Source organism: Lygodium microphyllum, chromosome 5 (genome assembly GCF_053477565.2).
Source record: "Lygodium microphyllum isolate KBCC chromosome 5, Lygodium_microphyllum_v1.1.10, whole genome shotgun sequence".
Lineage (NCBI taxonomy): Eukaryota > Viridiplantae > Streptophyta > Polypodiopsida > Schizaeales > Lygodiaceae > Lygodium > Lygodium microphyllum.
In genome coordinates this window covers 155673040-155697476 of record NC_141139.1, presented here as the reverse complement: position 1 = coordinate 155697476, position 24437 = coordinate 155673040, and the positions used below count along the sequence as shown (strand labels likewise).

At 46.2% G+C, this 24437-nt stretch overlaps 1 protein-coding gene and 1 non-coding gene across 5 annotated transcripts in view; both read right to left on the bottom strand.

Annotated features, from left to right (window-relative positions):
* Positions 1–8278: 8278 nt before the first annotated feature.
* LOC148036572 (U6 spliceosomal RNA) lies at positions 8279–8376 on the bottom strand. Its single transcript, XR_015691041.1, has one exon. It is a non-coding gene; the product is annotated as a U6 spliceosomal RNA (small nuclear RNA).
* A 6612-nt stretch (positions 8377–14988) lies between these two features.
* The window catches only part of LOC148036571 (uncharacterized), an 84886-nt gene continuing 75437 nt past the window's right edge, over positions 14989–24437 (bottom strand). For 3 of the 4 annotated variants that reach the window (XM_087678560.1, XM_087678556.1, XM_087678557.1), the window contains 7 exons: positions 17307–17680; positions 17153–17230; positions 16920–16958; positions 16342–16824; positions 16146–16259; positions 15684–16070; positions 14989–15443 (listed from right to left, as the gene is read on the bottom strand). In XM_087678560.1, coding sequence (XP_087534686.1) covers positions 15303–15443; positions 15684–16070; positions 16146–16259; positions 16342–16824; positions 16920–16958; positions 17153–17230; positions 17307–17680 — 1616 coding nt within the window. In that variant the 3' untranslated portion in view covers positions 14989–15302. The remainder of the gene's footprint in view (positions 15444–15683; positions 16071–16145; positions 16260–16341; positions 16825–16919; positions 16959–17152; positions 17231–17306; positions 17681–24437) is intronic. The other variant, XM_087678558.1, reaches the window with a different exon arrangement.

Here is a 24437-nt window from a genome sequence, read left to right as displayed (position 1 = left end):
TAGCACCATCGGAGTCAAGTAGGGATGCCCACTTTCACTCACCCTATTTGGCCTCTACATTGATGAGATCTCAGAGTACATAGATAGATTGGGCGAGGAGGGATCGAGCCTGGGAGGGACACTGATACCCATCTTACTATATGCGGACGACATAGTCCTCATCTCCAGCACATCCAAAGGGCTACAGCGCCAACTGGACGCACTACAGACCTTCTGCCAAGACAAAGACCTAACGGTGAACCTGGGGAAAACCAAGGTCATGGTGTTCAACACGTCAACCCAATGGCTCCGACGGTCGGTACCCCCCTTCACATACGGCGGAGAGACCGTGGACGTAGTCCAAAGATACGTCTAACTGGGAACTACATTCTCTGGACCAAGATTTACCCTGAGAAAAGCAGCAGAAGATAGACTAACCCGAGGCTATGCAGCCCTCGGGTCAATGGAGAACCAATGTGCCCGCATACAGTTTCAGGAACCCCGGACAAAGCTCTAGCTTTTTGACACCTTGGTCACACCAGCCCTCCTGTATGGGGCTCCCATATGGGGGTCCAGTCTCTACCACACGCGGAGGGCCCCACAGGACCAACCACTGCCTAAGGAGGAGGCCACCTATGAGGGATGGGAGCAGATGGAGAGACCCTTAATACTTATGATCTCACGGATGATCCGAAGCAAGCCCTCCGTACCACACGAGGTCATCCGCGCAGAGCTGGGGGCACCGTCCCTCGTGGTTGAGGCCCTCTTCCAGACCGTGACCTTCTTGCACCGAATATGGGACCTGCCCCGCCACCCGTACCCCAGACTCGCCCTGGAGTCATCCAAATAGCTAGCAACACAAGGGGACACTCAGTGCTGGTATGCCCGAACAGAGACTTGGCTACGGCTCCATGGCCTGCACATGGACCACCTCCCCCCACTACAATACAGCATAGACTGCCCACACCTGGAGCTCGGCCGAGAGGAGGTGAATCACATCATCAGAATGGATATCATCCAGACAAACACAGCCAGGACATGGGTGACCCCCACGTCGGAACTAGGAACCAAGAAGGCTTTCTACCGAGAGCACTTCTTGCACATCTCCCCGGATGGCTTCATCACCCGCCCAAGCTACACGGACACACACCTGTCTCACGGGGTCAGAAGTGCCATCGGACAGATCCGCACGTCCTCACACCAACTACGGGTCGAAACGGGCAGATACGAGGCCAACCCCCTCCCCCCAGAAGACCGAATCTGTCAGCTCTGCCATCTCGAGCCAGAGACAGAGGAACACTATATCTGTAGATGCCCAGTGTACTACGAAATCCGGGGACGCTTCCACTGCCTATTCAGCGAAGGATTCGGACCACTCTCCAAGGTGATGGAATTCAAAGACCAGAGATGCTTCAGGCTCTTTCTACTGGAAATACGACGCCACAGAGACCACCTCCTACGAACCACGGAGCAAAGACAAGGAGCCACCAACCAACGCACACTCAACGAATTCTACCAAATACCAGCTACCCTCCCCACCACCGAGCCCCCACCAGCCCAACCGGCCTCCCGACCCCGGGAGACCACCTTAGAAATAGCCACAGCGAGAGGCAAAGCCCGGCGCCCACGCCCCGCCGGCCCCCGGCCCCGCAGAAGACACATGTCGCAAATACAAGGGATACTACGCTGCCATCGGAGGGCCCTGCCCCGCCGCTTTAGTCTGTCCATGTTAAACCGACCCATGCGAGACATCCTAGGATGAACACTCCAGGAGCAGTTCCACACCGCACTGGGAGAACCTCTAGATTGTATCTAGTCTAGATATCATTTTGTACCTACTCAATTCAGTTCAACATAGCATAAACGTTAGCTTCACTGGGACTTTTGAAATCTCCCAGACATTTTGTATGCAACATTTTGGTCTCATAGGCCAACTTGGCCTGTTGTAGACGTTAATATAACTCTCTCTCTCTCTCTCTCTCTCTCTCTCTCTCTCTCTCTCTCTCTCCCTCCCTCCCTCCCTCCCTCCCTCCCTCCCTCCCTCTCTCTCTCTCTCTCTCTCTCTCTCTCTCTCTCTCTCTCTCTCTCCGTAAAAGGTAATTGTATTAATTACGAAGAAAGTACAAGTTTTCATGATTACAAGATACACGATGGGTCTACCCCATTGTGTGTAAAGAGGACACTATCTCTTTACAAGAACCAAATGACCTAAGAATTACAAAGTCATGGCAAAGACGCAGAGGAAATTGCCATATGCCAGGGACGTAAGTCCTCCCGAGAGAGCATATCAGAGTGCCAGAGAAGATCTATCTACTAGTACAAGAGACCTTAAGCCTAGCAATATGCCGCTGAACATTATAGGTGGAATCAAAAAGAAAAGCATTCCGAATGGTCCAGTTATGCCAGCAGTCCCAATATCGCAGAAAGTGAAACATGATCTTCATATGTGGCTGTGTCGGTGTGGGGTATTTGGGCTGCACAAAAACCCAATCAAACGGGCGTAGCGCTAAACCAACCACCGCTCGCCAAACGGCCAACACGAATGTCCAAATTTGCTTAGCGATGGGGCAAGAAATAAATCAGTGACAGGCAGATTCCACACTGGTGGTGCAAAAGAAACAGTTGCCGCTGGAGATTCGGCGCTTGGAAAGGGCTGAAGCAAGCAGAAGACCACCAATCATCATTCTCCAAAGAAAGACCTTATATTTGAAGGGTGTCTTGTTCAACCAGCCGTCCATCACAGTTGCCCTCCACCATGACCGGGATTTACGCAATCCCCATAAAGTATTAGCTTTAGTAACCAGCCATTGATGATCTTTAATCATAAGATGATACACCTGGTTAGCTGAAGCCTTTTCTAAAGTTAGCCGGCCTGCCAAGTCCCAGTCCTGTCAGGGACGATCCGAAGCAAGGGCAGGAAAGGGGTGTCTGCTCAAGAGCATCATCAAAAGCTCTTCCCATAAATGCATGTATCCACGAGGGTTCCTGAAAAGCCTTCTGGCTGTACGAAAGGATATCAAGACATTCCGAACTGGCAAGGGTGGCATCCGCGACTGAAGTTAATCCCAAACGTGCCATGCGGTTGAATTTTGGTCGAAGCTCATGTTTACCTCCCCACGAAAGCAACCGCAAAACTGCCAATAATTTCAATTGAAAAGAATTAGTAGCCAGGAGATTCTCTGTTGGATGCCACTGAGCCTTGCGAAGGACCAGCCTCAAAGAACATACCAAATGGGCAAGCAGGGATGAGGAAGAACTGGAGAACCGAGAATCAGCATTGAGAACGTGCCACCAAGAACTCCGGATTTGGCTATTTCCATGCAAAAGCCCATGATCCTCTAGAAAATAACGGGCTATAACAACCCACGGATGATGATCCGAGCACATGGCGCGGAAAAGCGACCAACGGAGTGCCAGCAAATGAGTTTGGGCATCTAAAATAGCCCCTCCACCCATGCGTTTGGGGGTGCACACATGCGACCAAGAAATCCAAGAAATGCCTGCATGCAAGGAATCCTTATTCCATAACATGAAGCAAATAGACTAAGTAATAGTATTCAGTGTAGCAGCAGTCCAGGGCAGCAATGGCAAGAAGTATGTAAGCATTGGCAACATAATTGTCTGGGCTACTTTGAGGCGAACATGGAATGGCCAGGCCTGAGACTTCCAATACAGAAACTTAGCCGACAGTTTCTGTGAGATCCACTGTAGTAGCTGCTTTGGGGGAACATCAACACCCAAAGGGTACCCAAGATGCCTGAGAGTGGGGCCACGGGGAATAACTATACCCTGCTAGTCCAATGACTGCAAATCCGACTCCGTGCAGCTAAGAATGGCCGATTTCCAAGGATTGATGCGAAGACCAGAAGCCTGACCAAAGAGAGCCCAAACATCTAATGCTTTACAAAGCTGTCATCAGCCAAGGATTGACTAATGGAGTGATGTCCAGAAGGAAGCGACAATCCAGCCAACTAAGTAGAAGCTGCCATATGAGATAACATCGAAAGAACTGGATGAGTCCCAAGGGCAAAGAAGAGAGGACTCAAAGGGCACCCCTGTCTGACAGAGCGGGCAAGGACGAATGGCTCGGTAACGCCTCCATTCAGCATGACTCGCGAAGACGCCGCAGCACTGATGGTGTAAATCAGACGAGACATCCGGGCTCCAAAGCCCATAACAGACATAAGTTCTGCAATGAAAGAACAATCTAGATAATCAAAAGCCTTTTCCAGGTCCAATTGAATCAGTACGACCTCTTGATTGGAATGTTTTGCATAATCAATCGCCAGTTGTGCATTTAATACATTGTGCAGAATGTTCCGGCCCTTAATGAATCCATATTGGAGAGGATGCACAATGGCAGGAAGATGCTTATGGAGCCGATTCGCCATTACTTTGGAAAAGATTTTATACATAGAACCCATCAAAGAAATTGGGCGCCAGTGTTTCAACATAGACGGCGAACGAACTTTTGGAAGCAGCTTAATAAGTCCTTTCCAGGAGAAAGGCATGATCCCCATTTCCCACACCTGCTGAAACAGAGCCGTCAATGGTTTCGCCAGTTGGGTAGCAAAAACCTCAAAGAACTCATTGGTGACGCCATCCCAGCCAAGACTTTTATCCTTGGGCAAGTGTAACAGAACATCCATAACCTCTGCCTCACAAATATCAGTCTCCATAGTAGCTTGTATATCTTGCGGAACCTGATTGCTGACCAGATCATAAAAAACTGAACGGGCATGAGTAATGTGGCGTGAAGGTGGAGAAGTGGAACCAAGAAGGTCGATGAAATAATTTCTACACATGTTGACAATAGTCTGCAGATCAAGGACCATTCGACCTTCTGCATCCTGAAGTCTAGTCATATTCTCTCGAGCAGGAGAGGCATGAAGAGCTCAAAAGAACTTATGAGTCTGACAAGCAGTATCTTGCAAAGTCTCCGTCAGATGCTGCAATTTGACCTGCTGATAAGATTTCAACTGAAATTCTTTAATAAGATCGGTTACACGCATTGCCAGTGATAGCAGAAATTCATCATCTGGAGTGTCCACCAGCAGTGAACGAACCAAAGCCAACAAGTCCTCTGCTGCTTGTCGGCGCCGGCGACAAAGAGATGCATGATGGATCCCATACTACCGAGCCACCCGCTGCACATTAGAGAGCAATCTTTCAAACGAAGCAATGCCCTGAGAGGAGAAATCCAATAGGAATCTATCAATCAATTGCTGCATATAGCCCTGAAAGATTGCATGCTTCAAATAACACGAGTTGAAACGCAAAGGAAGTCTCTGCAGAAATTGCTTATAAGGTGCAATGGGTTGTGCTAGCAGCTCAAGCTTGAGAGGGAAATGGTCAGACAAGGCATATTGCTGCAGCACTTTCATTTCGAGCATCTCAGGAAGGAAATCATCATTCTGCATGATGTATATGCGGTCCAACCGCAACCATGTTGTTGCATACTGGGCAGAATGGTAAGTAAACCCTGTAGAAGAAGGATGTAGCCACGACCAGAGATCTTGCTTAAGAACGGCAAGAGCCAACTCATGCCACATACGACTTTCTGGCGCATCCATGACCGAATGCTCCGATGTGGACTGCGAAGAATCGACACACACATTGAAATTCCCCCATCAAAAAACCCCGTCTGCCAAGTGACAAGGAAGCCTGCAAGGTATGCCAAAGCTCCCGGCAAGATAAAGGATCATTCGGAGCGTAGAGCCCAAGTAACCATAAGATCTCTCCTTCGAAAAAAATTTCAATCACCACAAAGCGGCCATGTACATCATTTTTAATAAGAGCAGGCTGATATTTCTCATGGACAATCATGAGCACACCAAAATAATGCATGGCATGTGTCCCTACATAGAACAGACGAAAGCCATGGCAATCCACAACTTTACCTGCTTCTCCGTGACTCTTGTGCTCAACAGCACACAAAACATCCCACTGATTCTCATGCAAGACAGTTGACATGGCATGTTGCTTGTGACGAGAACAAATTCCTCGCACATTCCACGTGGCTATTTTCATGTCTATTCAAAAAGAAAATCAGGTACAAGACACAGCTTGCCTCGATTTGACCTTTTCTGCAAGAATGTCCAAGACCCCCTCACCTAAAAAATCAGCTAACACTGCAAAAGAGTTCGGACGATCAGATTTGAAGGTAGACGGCATATCCGCTGTCTTGGGGCTGGAACGGGGATAACGACGATCCCATGGGGTAATGACGTTACCTCTAGTATCAAAAGCCAGCTTAGCAGGTGGACCCTTTGGACCATCCGAATACACTCTCCTTGTGGACTGTTGATGGGGAGCAGCGGAAACCGTAACAGGAGCAGAGTGTTCTGAAGACAACATCTCTTTCCTGCGCATATAAGTACGCATGGAATCTTGTGAGGAAACCGGCACCATATCCACCATGCCAGCAACAGGCCTGTTGCCTTTTTTCCCGCGTACATCGACCAATTCATTGGCACGAGAATCCAAACCCAAAACCTGTTGTTTACCTTTATCCAATACTTTAGATGGTTGGGTGACATCCTGCGACAGAGCATCACACACCATATCTTCCATGGGCAACGCAACATGCTCAGGTTCGGAAGTATGGGGCTTCTCTGGGCATTCGGCCATAAAATGCCCCAATTTACCACATGAAAAGCAATGTCCTGCAAAATTACCCTATTTCAAACGAAAGTGTAAAGGATGCATGCCGAAGCAATTAAGGCGTAACCACGCAGGCCTTTTCTTGGCAGTATCCCATAGCATACACAAACGGTTACGATTGACAGCCCTCAGGCTTGGAGGGACCAGAACAGTGCCTACAGCGGCCATGGCGTCCTTTAACAGTGGCCAATAGACAGCCGGACAGTTTTCCACTTCAACCGAGACAGGGCATTCACGTTGCAGCAGACGCTGAAAATCCGCCATTGGGCGCCATGGCACAACATGGACCAAACGGCGATCTATGAACAAAGGCAGTTTAGACAGGAGAACAGCACGGTGCGTCTGAGATTTCAACAGCACCTCAAAAAAACCTCAGGGCCCAACAAAAATCTCTTCCACATATTCCCCTTGTAACAGACTGTGCAGCCACTGGCGAATACGGGAAAGCTGTGGGATCCGCCCAATGAAGAAGAGAATCACGGCGCGTTCATAGAACACTAAAAAGGAGCGTAAGACATTTTTCGGGTCCACAGTGGCCTCCAGAACATCTTCAATTGCAAAATTAGAAAAGGCTTCCTGATTATGTTAAACATAATCGCCAAGCAGAGTGTTGGCAAACTCCAGCAAGTGCTCCCAGTCAACCTCCTGAGAGTCCACAAAATCAGAAGCAACCTGAGCATAGGACCGATCCTGATGATCCATTGGCTCCTCCGAAGTAGGTTGGAAGTCGGGACCAGGAGGCACCTCTTCTGTGCACGGGACCATATCCTCTGGTTCCTCAGTATCGGAATCCGGACCAAGAGCTGCCACCGTTTGGTCTATGAAAGACAGATCCAGACCAGCCATATTGTATCACTGCGGATGCCGGTCCGAGGCCGAGTGAAGAGCTGCAGTCTCTTTCTCTCTCTCTCTTTTTCTTTGAACAGATCAGTGGGCACTCTGGCCGAGACGCTGTCTCTCTGACAGTCGACAAGCATGGGGCTTCATAGCAGCTGGACACCTCGGCAGAAGAGGACACGCACAGGCAGGCTGAGCTGCAAACGGGAGCACAGACGAAGGCAGCGGGGCAACTGGTGACGTGGCAACGCGATGGGGCAAGGGACAGGACACGGGACAGAAGGCGAAACAGGAGACGACGGCTCTCGCTCTGACGCTGCAAAAGAGGCAGGGACGATTCAAACCTGTCAAGCACGGGTGGCGTCGGCGAAGCCCGCACCTCCACAGGTAGGCGGCCACGTGCAGAGGGACGTTCAGGGGCAGAGGACGAGGACTCGCAGACAGGAACAACGACTGAATCGCTCTAGGGTTTTTGCTGACGGCATAGGACAGGGCGCGAACAGCGGGCGAAGGTGGGCGGAACTGCAGGCGTCGACGGTGCAGACAGGGCGCGAACAACAGACAGGCTGAGGCGGAACGTCAAGCAACGACGGTGCTGACGCGCGCGAGAGGTGACGACAGGCGAGTCGTCAGTCTTCGACGGCACAGGGCGACGCGATGGCAGGGTGTGCAGTACCAGGCGACCGCAGGGCGACAAGAACTGGCAGCACCATTCGCGACGGCATCCCAACAACTCTCTCTCTCTCTCTCTCTCTCTCTCTCTCTCTCTCTCTCTCAAATTTGGACCCCTCTCTCTCTCTCAAATTTGAACCATTTCTCGATTTGTGCGTGTCATCCTTGCACAGGGGCCATGCTAATCTTCTCTGTATCGTTCCAATTTTATCAGATGTCTCCGACTCTCTCTCTCTCTCTCTCTCTCTCTCTCTCTCTCTCTCTCTCTCTCTCTCTCTTCATAAAAGGTAATTGTATTAATTACGAAAAAATACAAGTTTACATGATTACAAGATACACGATGGCTCTACCCCATCGTGTGTAAAGAACACACTGTCTCTCTACAATAACCAGACGACCTAAGAGTTACAAAGTCATGGCAAAGACGCAGAGGAAATTACCATATGCCAGGAACGTAAGTCGTCCCAAGAGAGCATGTCAGAGTGCCGGAGAAGATCTATCTGCCAATACAAGAGACCTTAAGCCTAGCAATATGCCGTTGAACATTATAGGCGGAATCAAAAAGAAAAGCATTCCGAATGGTCCAGTTATGCCAACAGCCCAATATCGAAGAAAGTGAAACACGATCTTCATATGTGACTGTGTCGGTGTGGGGTATTTGGGCTGCACAAAAACCCAATCAAACGGGTGTAGCAAGAAACCAACCACCGCTCACCAAACGACTGACAAGAATGACCTGATTTTCTTTGCGATGGGGCAAGAAATAAATCGGCGACGGGCGGATTCCACACTGGTGGTGCAAAAGAAACAGTTGCCGTTGGAGATTCGACGCTTGGAAAGAGCTAAAGCAAGCGGAAGACCACCAATCATCACCCTCCAAAGAAAGACCTTATATTTGAAGGGTGTCTTGTTCAACCAGCCCTCCATCACAGTTGCCCTCCACCATGACCGGGATTTATGCAATCCCCATAGAGTATTAGCTTTAGTAACCAGCCATTGATGATCTTTAATCAGAAGATGATACATCTGGTTAGCTGAAGCCTTCTCTAAATGCAGCCTGCCTGCAAAGTCCGAGTCCTGCCAGGGACGATCCGAAGCAAGGGTAGGAAAGGGTTATCTGCTCTGGAGCACCATCAAAAGCTGTTCCCATAAATGCCTGTAACCACGAGGGATCCTGAAAAGTCTCCTGGCTGTACGAAAGGATATCAACACATTGCGACTGGTAAGGGTTGCATCCGCGACTGAAGTTAAGCCCAAACGTGCCATGCGGTTGAATTTTGGTCGAAGCTCATGTTTAACTTCCCACGAAAGTAACCGCGAGACTGCCAACAATTCCAATTGAAAAGAATTAGTAGCCAAAGCGATCCTCCGTTGGATGCCACTGAGCCTTCTGGAGGACCAGTCTCCAGGAACATACCAAATGGGCGAGCAGAGATGAAGAAGGACTAGAGAACCGAGAATCCGCATTAAGAACATGCCACCAAGAACTCCGGATTTGGGTATTACCATGCAGAAGCCTGTGATCCTCAAGAAAATAACGGGCTATAACGACCCATGGGTAATGATCCGAGCACATGGCTCGGAAAAGAGACCAACAGAGCGCCAGCATATGAGTTCGGGCATCTAAAATAGCCCCTCCACCCATGCGTTTGGGGGTGCACGCATGCGACCAAGAAATCCAGGAAATGCCTTCATGCAAGGAATCCTTCTTCCACAACATGAAACGAATAGACTGAGTAAGAGCATTCAGTGTAGTAGTAGTCCAGGGCAGCAATGGCAAGAAATATGTGAGCATTGGCAACATAATTGTCTGGGCTACTTTGAGGCGAACATGGAAGGGCCAGGCCTGGGACTTCCAATACAGAAACTTAGCCGCCAGCTTGTGTGAAATCCACTGTAGTAGCTGCTTTGGGGAAACATCAATACCCAAAGGGTACCCAAGATGCCTGACAATGGAGCCACGGGGAACAACCATACCCTGCCAGTCCAATGACTGCAAGTCCGACTCCGTGCAGCTGAGAATGGCTAATTCCAAAGTATTGATGCGAAGGCCGGAAGCCTGACCAAAGAGAGCCCAAACATCTAGTAGTGCTTTGCGAAGGTTATCCTTGTCCGCACGCAGAATCATGAAGCTGTCATCAGCCAAGGATTGACTAATGAAGTGCTGTCCAGAAGGAAGCGACAATCCAGCCAACTGAGTAGAAGCTGCCATATGAGATAACATCGAAAGAACTGGATGAGTCGCAAGGGCAAAGAAGAGAGGACTCAAAGGGCACCCTTGTCTGACAGACCGAGCAAGGACAAATGGCTCGGTAACGCCTCCATTCAGCATGACTCGCAAAGACGCCGCAGCACTGATGGTGTAAATCAGACGAGACATCCGAGCACCAAAGCCCATAGCAGACATAAGTTCTGCAATGAAAGACCCGTCCAGATAATCAAAAGCCTTTTCCAAGTCCAATTGAATCAGTACGACCTCCTGATTAGAATGCCTTGCATAATCAATCGCCAGTTGTGCATTTAATACATTGTGCAGAATGTTCCGGCCCTTAATGAATCCATATTGGAGAGGATGCACAATGGCAGGAAGATGCTTATGGAGCCGATTCGCCATTACTTTGGAAAAGATTTTATACATAGAACCCATCAAAGAAATTGGGCACCAGTGTTTCAACATAGACGGCGAACGAACTTTTGGAAGCAGCTTAATAAGTCCTTCTTTCCAGGAGGAAGGCATGATCCCCGTTTCCCACACCTGCTGAAACAAAGCCGTCAATGGTTTCGCCAGTTAGGTAGCAAAAACCTCAAAGGACTCATTGGTGAGACCATCCCAACCAAGACTTTTATCCTTGGCAAGTGTAACAAAACATCCATAACCTCCGCCTCACAAATATCTGACTCGATAGAAGCTTGCATGTCCTGCAGAACCTGATTGCGGACCACATCATAAAAAACTGAACGAGCATGAGTAATTTGGCCTGAAGGTGGAGAAGTGGAACCAAGAAGGTCGAGGAAATAATTCCTACACATATTCACAATAGTCTGCGGATCATGGACCATTTGACCTTCTGCATCCTAGAGTCTAGTCATATTCTCTCGAGCAAGAGAAGCATGGAGAGCTCGAAAGACCTTATGAGTCTGACAAGCACTTTCTTGCAAAGTCTGACAAGCACTATCTTGCAAAGTCTCCGTCAGATGTTGCAATTTGGCCTGCTCATAAGATTTCAACTGAAACTCTTTAATAAGATCAGCCAAACGCATTGCCAGGGACAGCAAAAATTCATCATCTGGAGTGTCCACCAACAGAGAATGAACCAAAGCCAGCAAGTCCTCCGCTGCTTGTCGACGCCACCGACAAAGAGAGGCATGATGGATCCCATACTACCGAGCAACCCGCTGCACATTAGAGAGCAATCGTTCAAACGAAGCAGTGCCCTGAGAGGAGAAGTCCAATAAGAATCTATCAATCAATTGCTGCATATAGCCCTGAAAGATTGCATGCTTCAAATAAGACGAGTTGAAACGCAAAGGGAGTCTCTCCAGAAATTGCTTAAAAGGTGCAATGGGTTGTGTAAGCAGCTCAAGCTGTAGAGGGAAATGGTCCGACAAGGGATATTGCTGCAACACTTTCATTTCGAGCATCTCAGGAAGGAAATCATCATTCTGCATGATGTATATGCGGTCCAACCCCGACCATGTTGTTGCATACTGGGCAGAATGGAAAGTAAACCCTGTAGAAGAAGGGTGTAACCAAGACCATGTTGTTGCATACTAGGCAGAATGGAAAGTAAACCCTGTAGAAGAAAGGTGTAACCAAGACCAGAGATCTTGCTTAAGAATGGCAAGAGCCAACTCATGCCACCTACGACTTTCCGGCACGTCCATTACCAAATGCTCCGATGTGGACTACGAAGAATCTACACACATGTTGAAATCCCCCATCAAAAAACCCCGTCTGCCAAGTGACAAGGAAGTCTGCAAAGTATGCCAAAGCTCCCGGCGAGATAGAGGATCATTCGAAGCATAGAGGCCAAGTAACCATAAGATCTCTCCTTCAAATAAAATTTCAATCACCACAAAGCGGCCATGCACATCATTTTTAATAAGAACAGGCTGATATTTTTCATGTACAATCATGAGCACACCAGAACAATGCATGGCATGTGTCCTTGCATAGAACAAACGAAAGCCATGGCAATCCACAACTTTTCCTGCTTCACCATGACTCTTATGCTCAACAGCACACAAGACATCCCACTGATTCTCATGCAATACAGTCCACATGGCATGTTGCTTGTGGCGAGAACAAATTCCTCACACATTCCACGTGGCTATTTTCATGTGTATTCAAAAGAAAATCAGGTACGAGGCACAGCTTGCCTCGATTTGACCTTTTCTGCAAGAATGTCCAGGACTCCCTCATCCAAAAAATCAGCCAACACGGCAAAAGAGTTCTGACGGCCAGATTTGGAGGTAGACGGCATATCCGTTGTCTTGGGGATGGAACGGGGATAACGACGATCCCATGGGGTGATGACGTTACCTCTAGTATCAAAAGCCAGCTTAGCAGGTGGACCCTTTGGACCATCCGAATACACTCTCCTAGTGGGCTGTTGACGGGGAGCAGAGGAAACCATAGCAGGAGCAGAGTGCTCTGAAGACAACATTTCTTTCCTGCGCATATAAGTACGCATGGAATCTTGTGGGGCAGTAGGCACCGTATCTACCATGCTAGCAACAAGCCTGTTGCCATTTTTTGCGCGTACATCGACCCAGTCATTGCCACAGGAATCCAAACCCGAAACCAGTTGTTTACCTTTATCCAAACCTTGAGGTGGCTGGGTGGCATCCTGCGACGGAGCATCGCACACCATATCTTCCATGGGCATCGCAACATGCTCAGCTTCTGAAGTGTGGTGCTTCTCTGGGCATTCGGCCATAAAATGCCCCAATTTTCCACAGGAAAAGCAATGTCCTGCAAAGTTGCCCCATTTCAAACGAAAGTGTAGAGGATGCATGCCAAAGCAATTAAGACATAACCAAGCAGGCCTTTTTCTAGCAGTGTCCCATAACATACACAAACGGTTACGATTCACGGCCCTTAGGCTTGGGGGGACTAGAACAGTGCCCACAGCGGCCATGGCGTCCTTTAACAGTGGCCAATAGACAGCCAGACAGTTTTCCACTTCAACCCACACAGGGCATTCACGTTGCAACAGGCGCTGAAAATCTGCCATTGGGCGCCATGGCACAACATGGACCAAACGGCGATCAAAGAACAAAGGCAGTTTGGACAGGAGAGCAGCACGGTGCGCCTCAGATTTCAGCAGCACCTCAAAAAAGCCTCGGGGCCCAACAAAAACCTCTTCAACACATTCCCCTTGAAGCAGATTGTGCAGCCCCTGGCGAATACGGGAAAGTTGTGGGATCCTACCAGTGAAGAAGAGTATCACAGCACGTTCATAGAACACTGAAAAGGAGCGCAAGACAATTTTCGGGTCCACAGTGGCTTCCAGAACATCTTGAGAGTCCACAGAGTCAGAAGCAACCTGAGCATAGGAACGATCCTGAGGATCCATTGTCTTTTCCGAAGTATGCTTGGTGCGTTTGCCCGCAGGCTGGAAGTCAGGACCAGGGGGCATCTCTTCTGTGCACAGAACCATATCCTCTCGTTCCTCGGTGTCAGAATCCGGACCAAGAGCCGCCACCATTTGGTCTATAAAAGCCAGATCCAGACCAACCATATTGTACCACTGCGTATGCCAGTCAGAGGCCAAGTGAAGCGCTCACGGGAGGCAGAAACGCACAGGCCTCTCTCTCTCTCTCTCAGGCAAAACGGGCCCTGCACTGGACTAGCGGCTTCAGTCGTGGCCTGTCCCAATAACGCGAGTGACAGGGCACAACCCTGACAGTGCAGGTGCAGGAGGGCGAACCACAGGGCGGGCAGACGACGGCAGGGCTGGACAGTCGACAGAGCAGGGCAGGGACGGGGCAACGTTCAACAGGGCCCAGGTCTGACGGCAGGACTGGAGAGTTGGCGGCGGCGCAGGGCAGGAATTAGGCGTGGGCAGAAACCCTGACGCACAGGGCGGATGGGCGCGAACCAGGCGCAGAACCCGCAGTTCAAGCGGGCGACAGCAGGGCTGGAGACACAGCTGACGGGCCGCCAGATGCAGGCAACCGGCCTGGGGGCAACGGCAAGAGGGCAGCTGCAGGCGACTCTCTCTCTCTCTCTCTCTCTCTCTCTCTCTCTCTCTCTCTCTCTCTCTCGCGTTTCGTCTGCACACTGGGCCAAACAGAACTTGCGCAGCCCTGAGGGAAGATCTCAGGTTGCTGCGCACGGGGCAAGGAAGCGTGCCCGCTGTACAGGGCAAGTCGCCAGGGCCAGACCGCAATGTTCAGCCGTCGGTCGTCAGACCTCGATGTTCTGCCATCACGTTCGTCGTTCTCTCTCTCTCTCTCTCTCTCTCTCTCTCTCTCTCTCTCTCTCTCTCTCTCTCTCCATAGCTATAAACACATTGTTTTCTGATGGCTTCTATCCTTGAATGCAAGTCTTTGCATTACATGCTTGTTTCTTCCAAAAAAGCCTGTTTCAATGTCACTTTAGTAGAGTGACTGAGTGTGCACATGATCACACATGTACCAACAAGTAAAAACAGAGCACTTGCACATTCATCTTAAGTCTTTCAGCTGCTAGAGTACAAAGAAAAGAAATTACTTATGGGCAATTTTTAAGCTTATCAAGAGATTATCATGTAGGATAAGTGGCGGTTAGCACAAAGGCATTTTAAATTATTTAAAACCAACTTTCTATGAATGAAGAGGCAAAAAGCACGTTTAATTCGCCCTCTCAAAAACAGACTGCATAAGCATAAAATGCAACAGCAACAGCAAAGCTCCCAATTGTAACTGAGGTATGCCTTTCCACAACATTTTCATAACAAAAAAGCTTTAGGCCTCCAGCCTCCAACACAATCCAACAAGAGACTAGTACATAATTCCTGCCCTATAAACTGAATTTTTTAAGGTCTCACCTCATAAATGGAATCCAACATACATGTGGCTGTCTGAGGATGCCATGAGACATCCAGCAAACTTGTAAGCCAAACCAGAAATCAATCAAGCAAGCATTCACAAATAGAAATCGCGTGTCAAGTAGCTTGAGCTCGAAATGCTTGTTGTAGCTGAAACACCTGTTGTCTCTGTTCTGGAGACAACAGATTCAGTTGCTCCGGTGTAAGATTCATCACTTGTTGCAGCAATGCTTTCTGCTGCTCCAACTCAAGAGGTATCTATACCAAATCAGATGATGCATTAACTTTAGATAGAGACTTGTCTGAAAAGTCATGTTTTGACTCATTATTGTTCATCTTCTTAACTGAGTTATCTTTTGAAAGAGATCCTGATTGTCCCAACATGCAATCGATTCCAACCTCAAATCATCTTATCCAATTTGACTGGAACAAACTTAACTACTCAGCAAAACTCCAGAAGGAAAAAGAAAAGGTGGGCTTGACAAGCAGAAGGCAGACCTGAATTTGCTGTTGTGACTGCAGTGGGGGCTGAGTTGGTGCAAGAGGTTGACTGAATCCTTGAGAATAAATTAAGCCAGGTCCTGCTTGTTGTTGAATTGGCATAGGTCCAGCACTCGTTAGGCCACCCGCTGGAAACACATTGCCCCCACCCAAGGGATGATGGGCAGATACTAAATGACCAGTCATACCCCCTGAAGCCATTGCCTGAGGGACCCCAGCCATTGGTCCACTTGATGGTATCTGTTGATTCCATGCCATGTGTGGGCCGGAGATGCTGGGGACTCCAATGCTAGGCCCTCTTCCACCTTGTACTGTTCCACCCATGCCCAAAACACCACCTTGACTCATGGAAACACCACCAGAATCAGCTGCACTCCGTTGCAACTGCAATATGCATTACAGTTGTTAATATACCTATGCATTCCATTTCCTAACTTCAGTTATGTGCCAGTTTACAACCTGATAAGCTTGTGGTGGTGGCTGACTGGGTAAAGGTGGCTGCATCTGAAAAGGAAAACCTGCGCTTGCCTGGAGCATTGCACTTTGTTGTTGCTGATGTTGCTGCTGTTGCTGCTGACAGAGAAGCAATGGTTCAGGACTATCATCAGTGAAAAAGTAAACACACCTCACATTGCAAGAGAAGTTTGATCTTCACCTGAAATGGAGGCTGAGAAAGATATGGCTGGGGACCAGGGGCTGCATGAAAACCAAGAGCCTGTGTATTTTGCGACTGCAACTGAGCTGGAGGTATTAGTGGACGAGGCTGTTGCGGCAATGGGGGGGGATGTGGGGGTGGCTGAGGCTGCATGCTTGGTTGTGATGTTGACTGTGAGTGAGATAATATTGCTGCGCTCCACACGTTAGCCGCCTGATGCTGCTGTGTTGCATGCTGAAACTGACTAGGCTGCACAAGGCCTGCTAGAGCAGCCTGAGGCTGCTCAATACTTTGTATCTGTGGCTGCATCTGCACAGCAGACTCTTGGAGCTGTCCTGTTTGAGGTGTTTGGTTGATTGGTTGCTGGGATATGTTTGTTAGTTGAACCGGCTGGACAGGTGATGCCACTTGTGTGGGCTGCATCTGACTTGGTTGTATTGGTAATTGTTGTGGAGTTTGTGCTGGTATATCTTGATTGGAATCCTGTACAAGCAAGGAAATGTTTGAGATACAATGAATGTGGAGTTCAGTTTTGCTAACAATACAAACAAGCATATAAATCAACCAATGTTTCTTACTGTGTCTGGTGCCCGCACCATACCAAGCATGATTTGTGCCTGGAAAATGAGAAATATGAGAGAACATACCTTACAAAATTAAGCTGAAATTCAGTTCTTAATGTAAATATCCTCAGTCCAACAAAAACCACACTATGTAAGTTGATAGAAAATATACTAAGTTTTGTAAGAATTATTGGATGTTTTCAGGAACTAGTTTCTTCACAGAGCAGGAAGATGGATATTAGCAGCACCCGAAATAGAGTTTTTGTCAACTGTGGGTTAGCTATTAAGATTTCTCGAGCTTGCTGCTGATTCTGCTGGATGAGATCCTGTTCAATAAAACATGTGTGGCCATCACTGGAGCATCAAAATCTCAACGAACTGCATATATTATAAACCACTTACCTTCATTTGAGAGACTATCTGATAAAGCTGATGCTTTGGCATTCCAGCAAGATGACTGGTAAGTGCGTCAGTCCCAGAAGCTGTCCCATCACCATTTTGTTGAGTGGTGCTACCCACATTTCCTTGACTAGTTGTGGTAGACACCTGAGCAGTGCTTAAGATTCCTTGAGTAGTCATAGTAGACATCTGAGCTGTACTCGTTGTTGTAGACACCTGAGCAGTGTTTAAGATTCCTTGACCAGCTGTAGTAGACACCTGAGCAGTGCTTAAGATTCCTGTCATTGAAGTGGGCCCCAAAGCTGCTCCTAGATCCACAGGTTCATCAAGATGTGGATCCCTTCCTGATCTCTGTACATTCACTTGCTTGGGAGCCTCTACAGAAGATAAGTGATTTAGTCCAATAAAAATACAAATGGTCAACTTGAAGAAAAATGAGTGAAATTTTCTAGAAACCCCTAGGGACTGCATGCTTAGCCAAAATTGTCAGTCTCATAAGGTGCTTATTTATTCCATGGAATATGGACCTTCCAAAATCATCTACATCTTTGTGCTCAAACTTTTACTGACTTTTATAGGGTAGGATTACATGTTTCAGAAGCAACAATATATGCAAACATTTTATCTGATCATAAAGCAATCACCTCAATAACTCTGATCCCAATAGCATAGGAGCCCCTTGCTGATTTCAGGATAGGATGGGAGAGGGTTCATGACATGCTGCAGGACCAAGCCCACATGCAAATGCTGAGCAGTCATCCACCCCAAACCAAACGCAAAAATATGAATACGCAAGCCAGATCCCTTGCTGACTTCAGGATACGATGGGAGAGGGTTCATGACATGCTGCAGGACCACGCCCACATGCAAGTGTAGAACAGTCATCCACCCCAAACCAAAAGCAAAAATACGAACACGCAAGCCAGATCCCTTCATCACACTTTAAAAAAGCATAAACAGCCAGAGACACCTCATATTGCAGAACATCTCACATCAACTAAGGCCCACACACAAGACATGTGGCCAATAATTAAAAAGACTACCTCACATCCTCGTGATTTATAGAAATCACAACAAGATAAGACTGTGCTGTGCCCAGCTCCTGCACACATCCAAGTATCATGAGCACTCCTTTCTCTACTATCCCACATGCTCCAACCATGCAAACCATAAAATGTTCCAACCACTGGCTAGTCATTCAACTCCATGTAACACTCTCATGATTCGAACACTGAGAATTCGTCCACCAAACTTCAGCGAAGGCAAGATAGATGGTACAAACTATACTTTGTGGAAGTTTAAAATCACAACTATCCTTGATTCTTATGAGCTTCTAGAGACGGTGTTGAAGAATGACCCAGAACCACAACCCACCCCCGACCCATCAAATTCGAGTCTTATGATTCCTCCAAATGCAGATCTTCTACAAGCTTGGAAACGAAGGAACGCAAATGCATTGCGTGCCTTAGTTACAAGCTATTTTGATGGTGTTTTAACCTTGATTCAGCACTCAACCAAGGTATTAGAGGCTTGGAACGTACTAAGGAGTCAATACGAAATGCAAAATCAAACAAGGATTCAAAACTTGGAGAATCAACTAGCAGCAGATAAGTTTGCCAAAAAAGAGATAGTTGAAGCATTCATCACTCGGATCAAGAATCTACGCAACCAAATGGCTGGTGTTAGAATACAAAAGACTCGAAGGTGTCTTCGGATTTGTCCACCAAAGTTTGATGGATTGGTAATTGCCCTAAATACTCATGTGAAACCCCAAGCTTTGACGTTTAAGAAATAGGAGTTGAGACTTAAAGCCCGAGAAGGTAGCAGCAATGAAGATGCTGCATTCTCCACCAATGCGAAAGGCAAAGGTGGTTTCTCTACCAATTGTGACAAATAGAAAAAGGGTGGTAAGAAAAAGTTTCAAGAAGAGTGCTTCTACTGCAAGAAGAAATGACATGCAATTATAGATTGTCATGTCAAGAAGGCAGATGAAAAGCATGGCACCATGAAGACTAAAGGAAAAGGAACAGCCAACACAATTAAAGCAGAGTTGGAGTTATTCATGGTGACCATTGAGGAAGTGTGTTCATCAGCGCAAGAAATATCTAACACTAACTCATGGGTATTGGATAGTGGTGTCTCCCGTCACATGACCAATAAGAAAGGTCTATATAGTTCTATGAAGCCTCTGCAAGAATCCATCACTATGACGGTTGGGAATGATGCAAAATGCCCTGCTAAGGACACAGGTACTATTTCCTTTGTTACTACAAATGGTAAACTCAAAAATCTTTTAAGCGTGTTGTATGTTCCAGCGATTAAGAGAAATATGCTATCTGTAGCTTCTATAGCTGATCTTGGCCTTGAGATGAGGTTCACTAAGACAAGTGCAGAAATTATTGACAATGCTGGCAAAGTTCTCAGCAAAGGAGAAAGGAGAAACAACTTGTATGAGCTAAGTGCTCTTACAGCCACCGCTGGTGTGGGCACAAGTAAACTTTGGCATGAAAGATTTAGTCACATCGGTTTTGTAGTGTTAAAGGAGATGCATAAGCAAGGTATGGTTGCTCACCTACCTACAGCAACTGAAATGAAAAAACCATATGAAGCTTGTATAAAGGGCAAGCAATGGAGAAAGGCATTTCCATAAGAAAGCAAGAATAGAGCAAAGGCTTCTCTAGAGTTTGTGCATACTAACTTGTGTAGTAAAATGCCTACAAAAGCCTTGGAATGATCCTTTTAATTTATGTTGATCATCAACAACTACAGTAAAGAGATGTGGGTGTTCTTCCTTCATAATAAGGCTCAAGCTTTTGGTAAGTTTAGAGAATGGTTGAAACTTGTTGACAATGAAATAGAAAAAAGTGTAAAGAAGTTTAGAACAGATGGTGGTGGTGAGTTCAACTTAAAAGAGTTTGAAGACTTTTGCAAGAGCAAAGGGATTATACGTCGATTGATGATGCCTCATATACCTCAACAGAATGACATTATTAAACGTCAAATCGCACCATTAAGGAAATGGCAAGGTAAATGCTTAAGGGCAAGGGATTGCCTAACAAGTTTTGGGCAAAAGCCGTTAATGTTGCAGTCTACATTGTCAATCGGAGTTACACAAAGGTCCTTAAGACCAAAACTCCTAATGAGGCCTATTCTAGTAAGAAGCCATCTATCTTACATTTTAGAACTTTTTGATGTGAATGTTATGCACATGTTCCAAAGCATAAGAGAAACAAGTTAAATCCAAAAAGCACAAAATGTATATTCTTGTGTCATAGTGATGGGCAAAAGGCTTACAAATTGTATGACCAAGAGGCAAAGAAGATCATAGCAAGCTGGGATGTGGTGTTCAAGGAGCAGCCACATACCGTGGAGGAGGAGAATATAAGTTCTTCCACTTTATCATCTAGCAAAGGAGTAGTCCACTATGAATCTATCCGAAGAGTTGTTCCTATTCTCAAGGAGGAGAAAGCATCGTCTTCGGATGATGAGGACAAAGTTCACCAACCTGCAATCATACCACCACAAAAGCCATTGCCACAATGGGTGAAGCAGCTCTATGATTGCAGCAATCCTATGCCTACCACAACTGAGGAAAAGGCAAATGGACCAAGAAGGTCACTAAGAATAGAGCAGTAAAGAAAGGCTTCTGCTCACATAGTCAACATGGCCTTGATGGCTAAGAGTATAAGGGAAGTAAAGAAGTTAGCAAACTTGGAAGAAGCAATTGTTGATCTAGCATGGAGAGCAGCAATGCAAGCTGAGTATGACAACATCATGAAAAATTACACTTGGGAGCTAGTGGATCAGCCAGAAAAGAGAAAGATTATTGGCACCAAATGGGTCTAGAATGTAAAGTACAAGGCTGATGGCAGTTTAGAAAAGTACAAAGCTAGATTAATTGCGCAGGGATTTTCACAAGTTGAAGGATTAGATTTTCAAGAATCATTTGCTCCAACTGCTAGAATGACCACTATTCGCACAGTACTTGCAATGCTTACTCATAAGAAGCAGCCAGTTTACCAAATGGACGTCAAATCAATATTCTTGAATGGTGACCTCAAGGAGGTGTATATGGCTCAGCCACCAAGGTTTGAGGTCCCCCATTCTGAGAACAAAGTGTGTAAGCTGAAGAAGGCATTGTATGGGTTGAAATAAGCCCCTAGAGCATAATACCAACGGATAAATAAATTCTTTCTAGGTTTGAATTTCAAAAGATGTGTCTCAGATGCTAACTTGTATGTTGCAGGAATAGTGAAAAGTCTATAGTGATTGTCTTATACGTGGGCAGCCTTCTTATTACAAGTAACTATAAAGATATGATTCATCAGACTCGAAAGGCTTTGAGGTCTAAGTTTGAAATGCCATTCTTGGGCTTGTTGCACTACTGTTCAAGGATTGAAGTTTGGCAAAATCTTCATCTCTCAAAAGAAGTATGCATGGGAGATCTTAAAAGCATTAGGCATGATTGAGTATAAGGAGATAGCTATATCTATGGAGGTCAATGTGAAGTTATCCATTGAGGATACATCACCACTAGCAGACATCGGTTGGTACAAGAAGTTGGTTGGCAGGCTCATCTACTTGTGTAACACCAGGCCAGATATCAATTTTGTTGTTGGTGTTTTGAGCAAGTTCTCAAACAAACCACAAGAAATTCATTGGAAAGTTGGGATGCAGGTACGCAGATACTTAAACGAAACTCTTGACTATGGTATCACATACAATTTCGGAAGTGCTCTTATGGGGAACTATGACTCAGATTGGGCAACTGACAATGATTTTAGAAAATGAGTTTTTGGATATTGTTTCTCTTTAGGTTCAGGAATTTTCTCTTGGATTGGTAAGAAGCAACCAACCGTGGCATTGTCTTCTACTCAAGCAAAGTACAAGACACCTTGCTTTGCTATATGTGAAGCAGTATGGTTAAGGAGGATCCTATGGCATATGGGAGTACAGGATGAAGATCCAACAATGCTAAGATGTGACAATCAGAGTTCCATCACCATTGCCAAAAATCCAATTTTTCATGCACGCACCAAACATTTTGAAATCCAGTATCACTATGTGCCTGACTTGATTGAGGATGGGATAGTAGAGCTGGTCTACTATCCAACAAAGAAGAATGGAGTAGATATCTTCACCAAAGCTCTTACGAAGGATCTTCTTCCAATTCATCTTCAAAGACTTGACATTGGGCTAAGAATGTAATTCACCTCTGGGTGGACATCGAGGGGGGGTGTTAGATATACTCAATGCCCTACCCTCGTAAGGTACCATTGATGATCCGTGGTGCTCTAAGTTGTAAGGCCCCCATTATACGAAGAAGCCATGTGTAAGCACAAACATTGGGTGGGACCTGACTTGTATATCAGAAAAGGTCTATGGGACCAAATGACAAAAAGGTGACCTTTATGTATCTAGCCATTGGATTAGATAGAGTAATTAAGCTGGTAACAACTCGACATATAATGCATGGAGTTACAAGCTGAAGGAGCTATCAGGGCCTCTATTGTGGGGTCCAAGGGCTGTGGAAGTAGCCCCAAGCTAAGGGAGTCTCAAGGGGACCAATGGCCCCCCCTGATAGGGGCTCGAGGGCAACGCCCCGAACCCGATGGTAAAGGGAATATTCCCTTGCCAACTAGGGAAGGTTCATAATATGGTCAGACTTGCCAACCAAACTACCTTCTTGGGCTATAAAAGAAAAACCCCTCTAAAGCCATCGTCAATATATCTTTCACCTAGTCAAAGTTCTTCCAGCTACCCTAAGCTCTTCACCTATCATCTATCTCGATCGTCGTCTAAGCATCACAGTGGAAGCACAACGGGTGGACAAAGCCATCTTTATATCAATTCGTTTGAAATTAAAGCACTCTCTATTCTTCTCATATTTGATATGTGTTCTCTACTCCTTGCTCAGATTCTGTCCACTATGTCGTGTAATGTCTACAACTTGTCCACTGCTTGTGTTTAAGATAAGTGCATGGTTATATTCCTTTTGTGAAATTCTTTCAGTGGCTTGTCAATGATTAAGGCCTAGGAGCTACCACTCCACGGCAATCATAGGCTGTCATCGGCACCCACAAGACCTTTGTACATGTTGAGCTAAAATAACCATTACCATGATTTGTTTGTTGCATGAGCATTACATATTCAATATTCAATCATTCATTCAAATTTCCACTTTGTTCATTCTCTGTGAGTTATCCTAACCCTAACTGTGTTTTGTTGAGTTTATGATTTGTCATATACTTGCATTTATGTCTCTACATTAGAGTATTTCTTCACATGGTTTCAGAGCAAGGTTCTCTTCCAAACCTCGACCTTTAATCTGAAAGCTCTTCACAAGAAGCAAAAACAACAAGAGGGCAAGATGACTTCAAACACATCTTCACCACATCATCATGATGCTCCCAAGTCTAGCAATCAAGACATGAGACAAAGTGGGCTTCATAGCTTGCTCCTCCTTCCAACATAGCTAGAGAGTATTCAGACAACCATGGAGTCCATAGACCATACAAAATCTCAAAGCCAAATATGATCTCATCTTGATGTATCAAGCTCAACAACAAATTAACAGTAAATTTGAATTTTCCCCTTTAGATTCGGTACACTGATCTAATGATTTCACAAGGAGAATGAAAGCTCCACAAAGGACTGGCTCTCTTGATGTGGAAACTTGCATGAAATACATACCATTTTCCTCTCTACCACCATCATCTCCATCACTACCTCTTTTATCTTTTCCATACACGTCTCCACCTCCTTTCACTCCTATGTCAAGTACGCATATTAATGCTTCTCAATTTTTTGAATTTACTTTATCTTTTCCACAAGATATTGGTGATGGTTAGGATGAAAAAACTCTTTATACCAATCATTGGTTCATAAGCCCCAAAGAACTTTTCCATTTGAACTCAAAAAAATATAAGAAAAACTTAAGAGGATCTTTGGTAAGTGCTCCTTTTCCTTTAGCTTCTACATCCCATGGTCAATTTGATTTTGGTGAATCATCTTTTTCATCATTTGCATTTAATGGACAAAAGGAACATAACTCATTTCCCACAACTACACAAATGGCAAATCCATTTAATGTCCCACCCACTAGTTCTACTACACCTTCCTTTCAACCTCCAT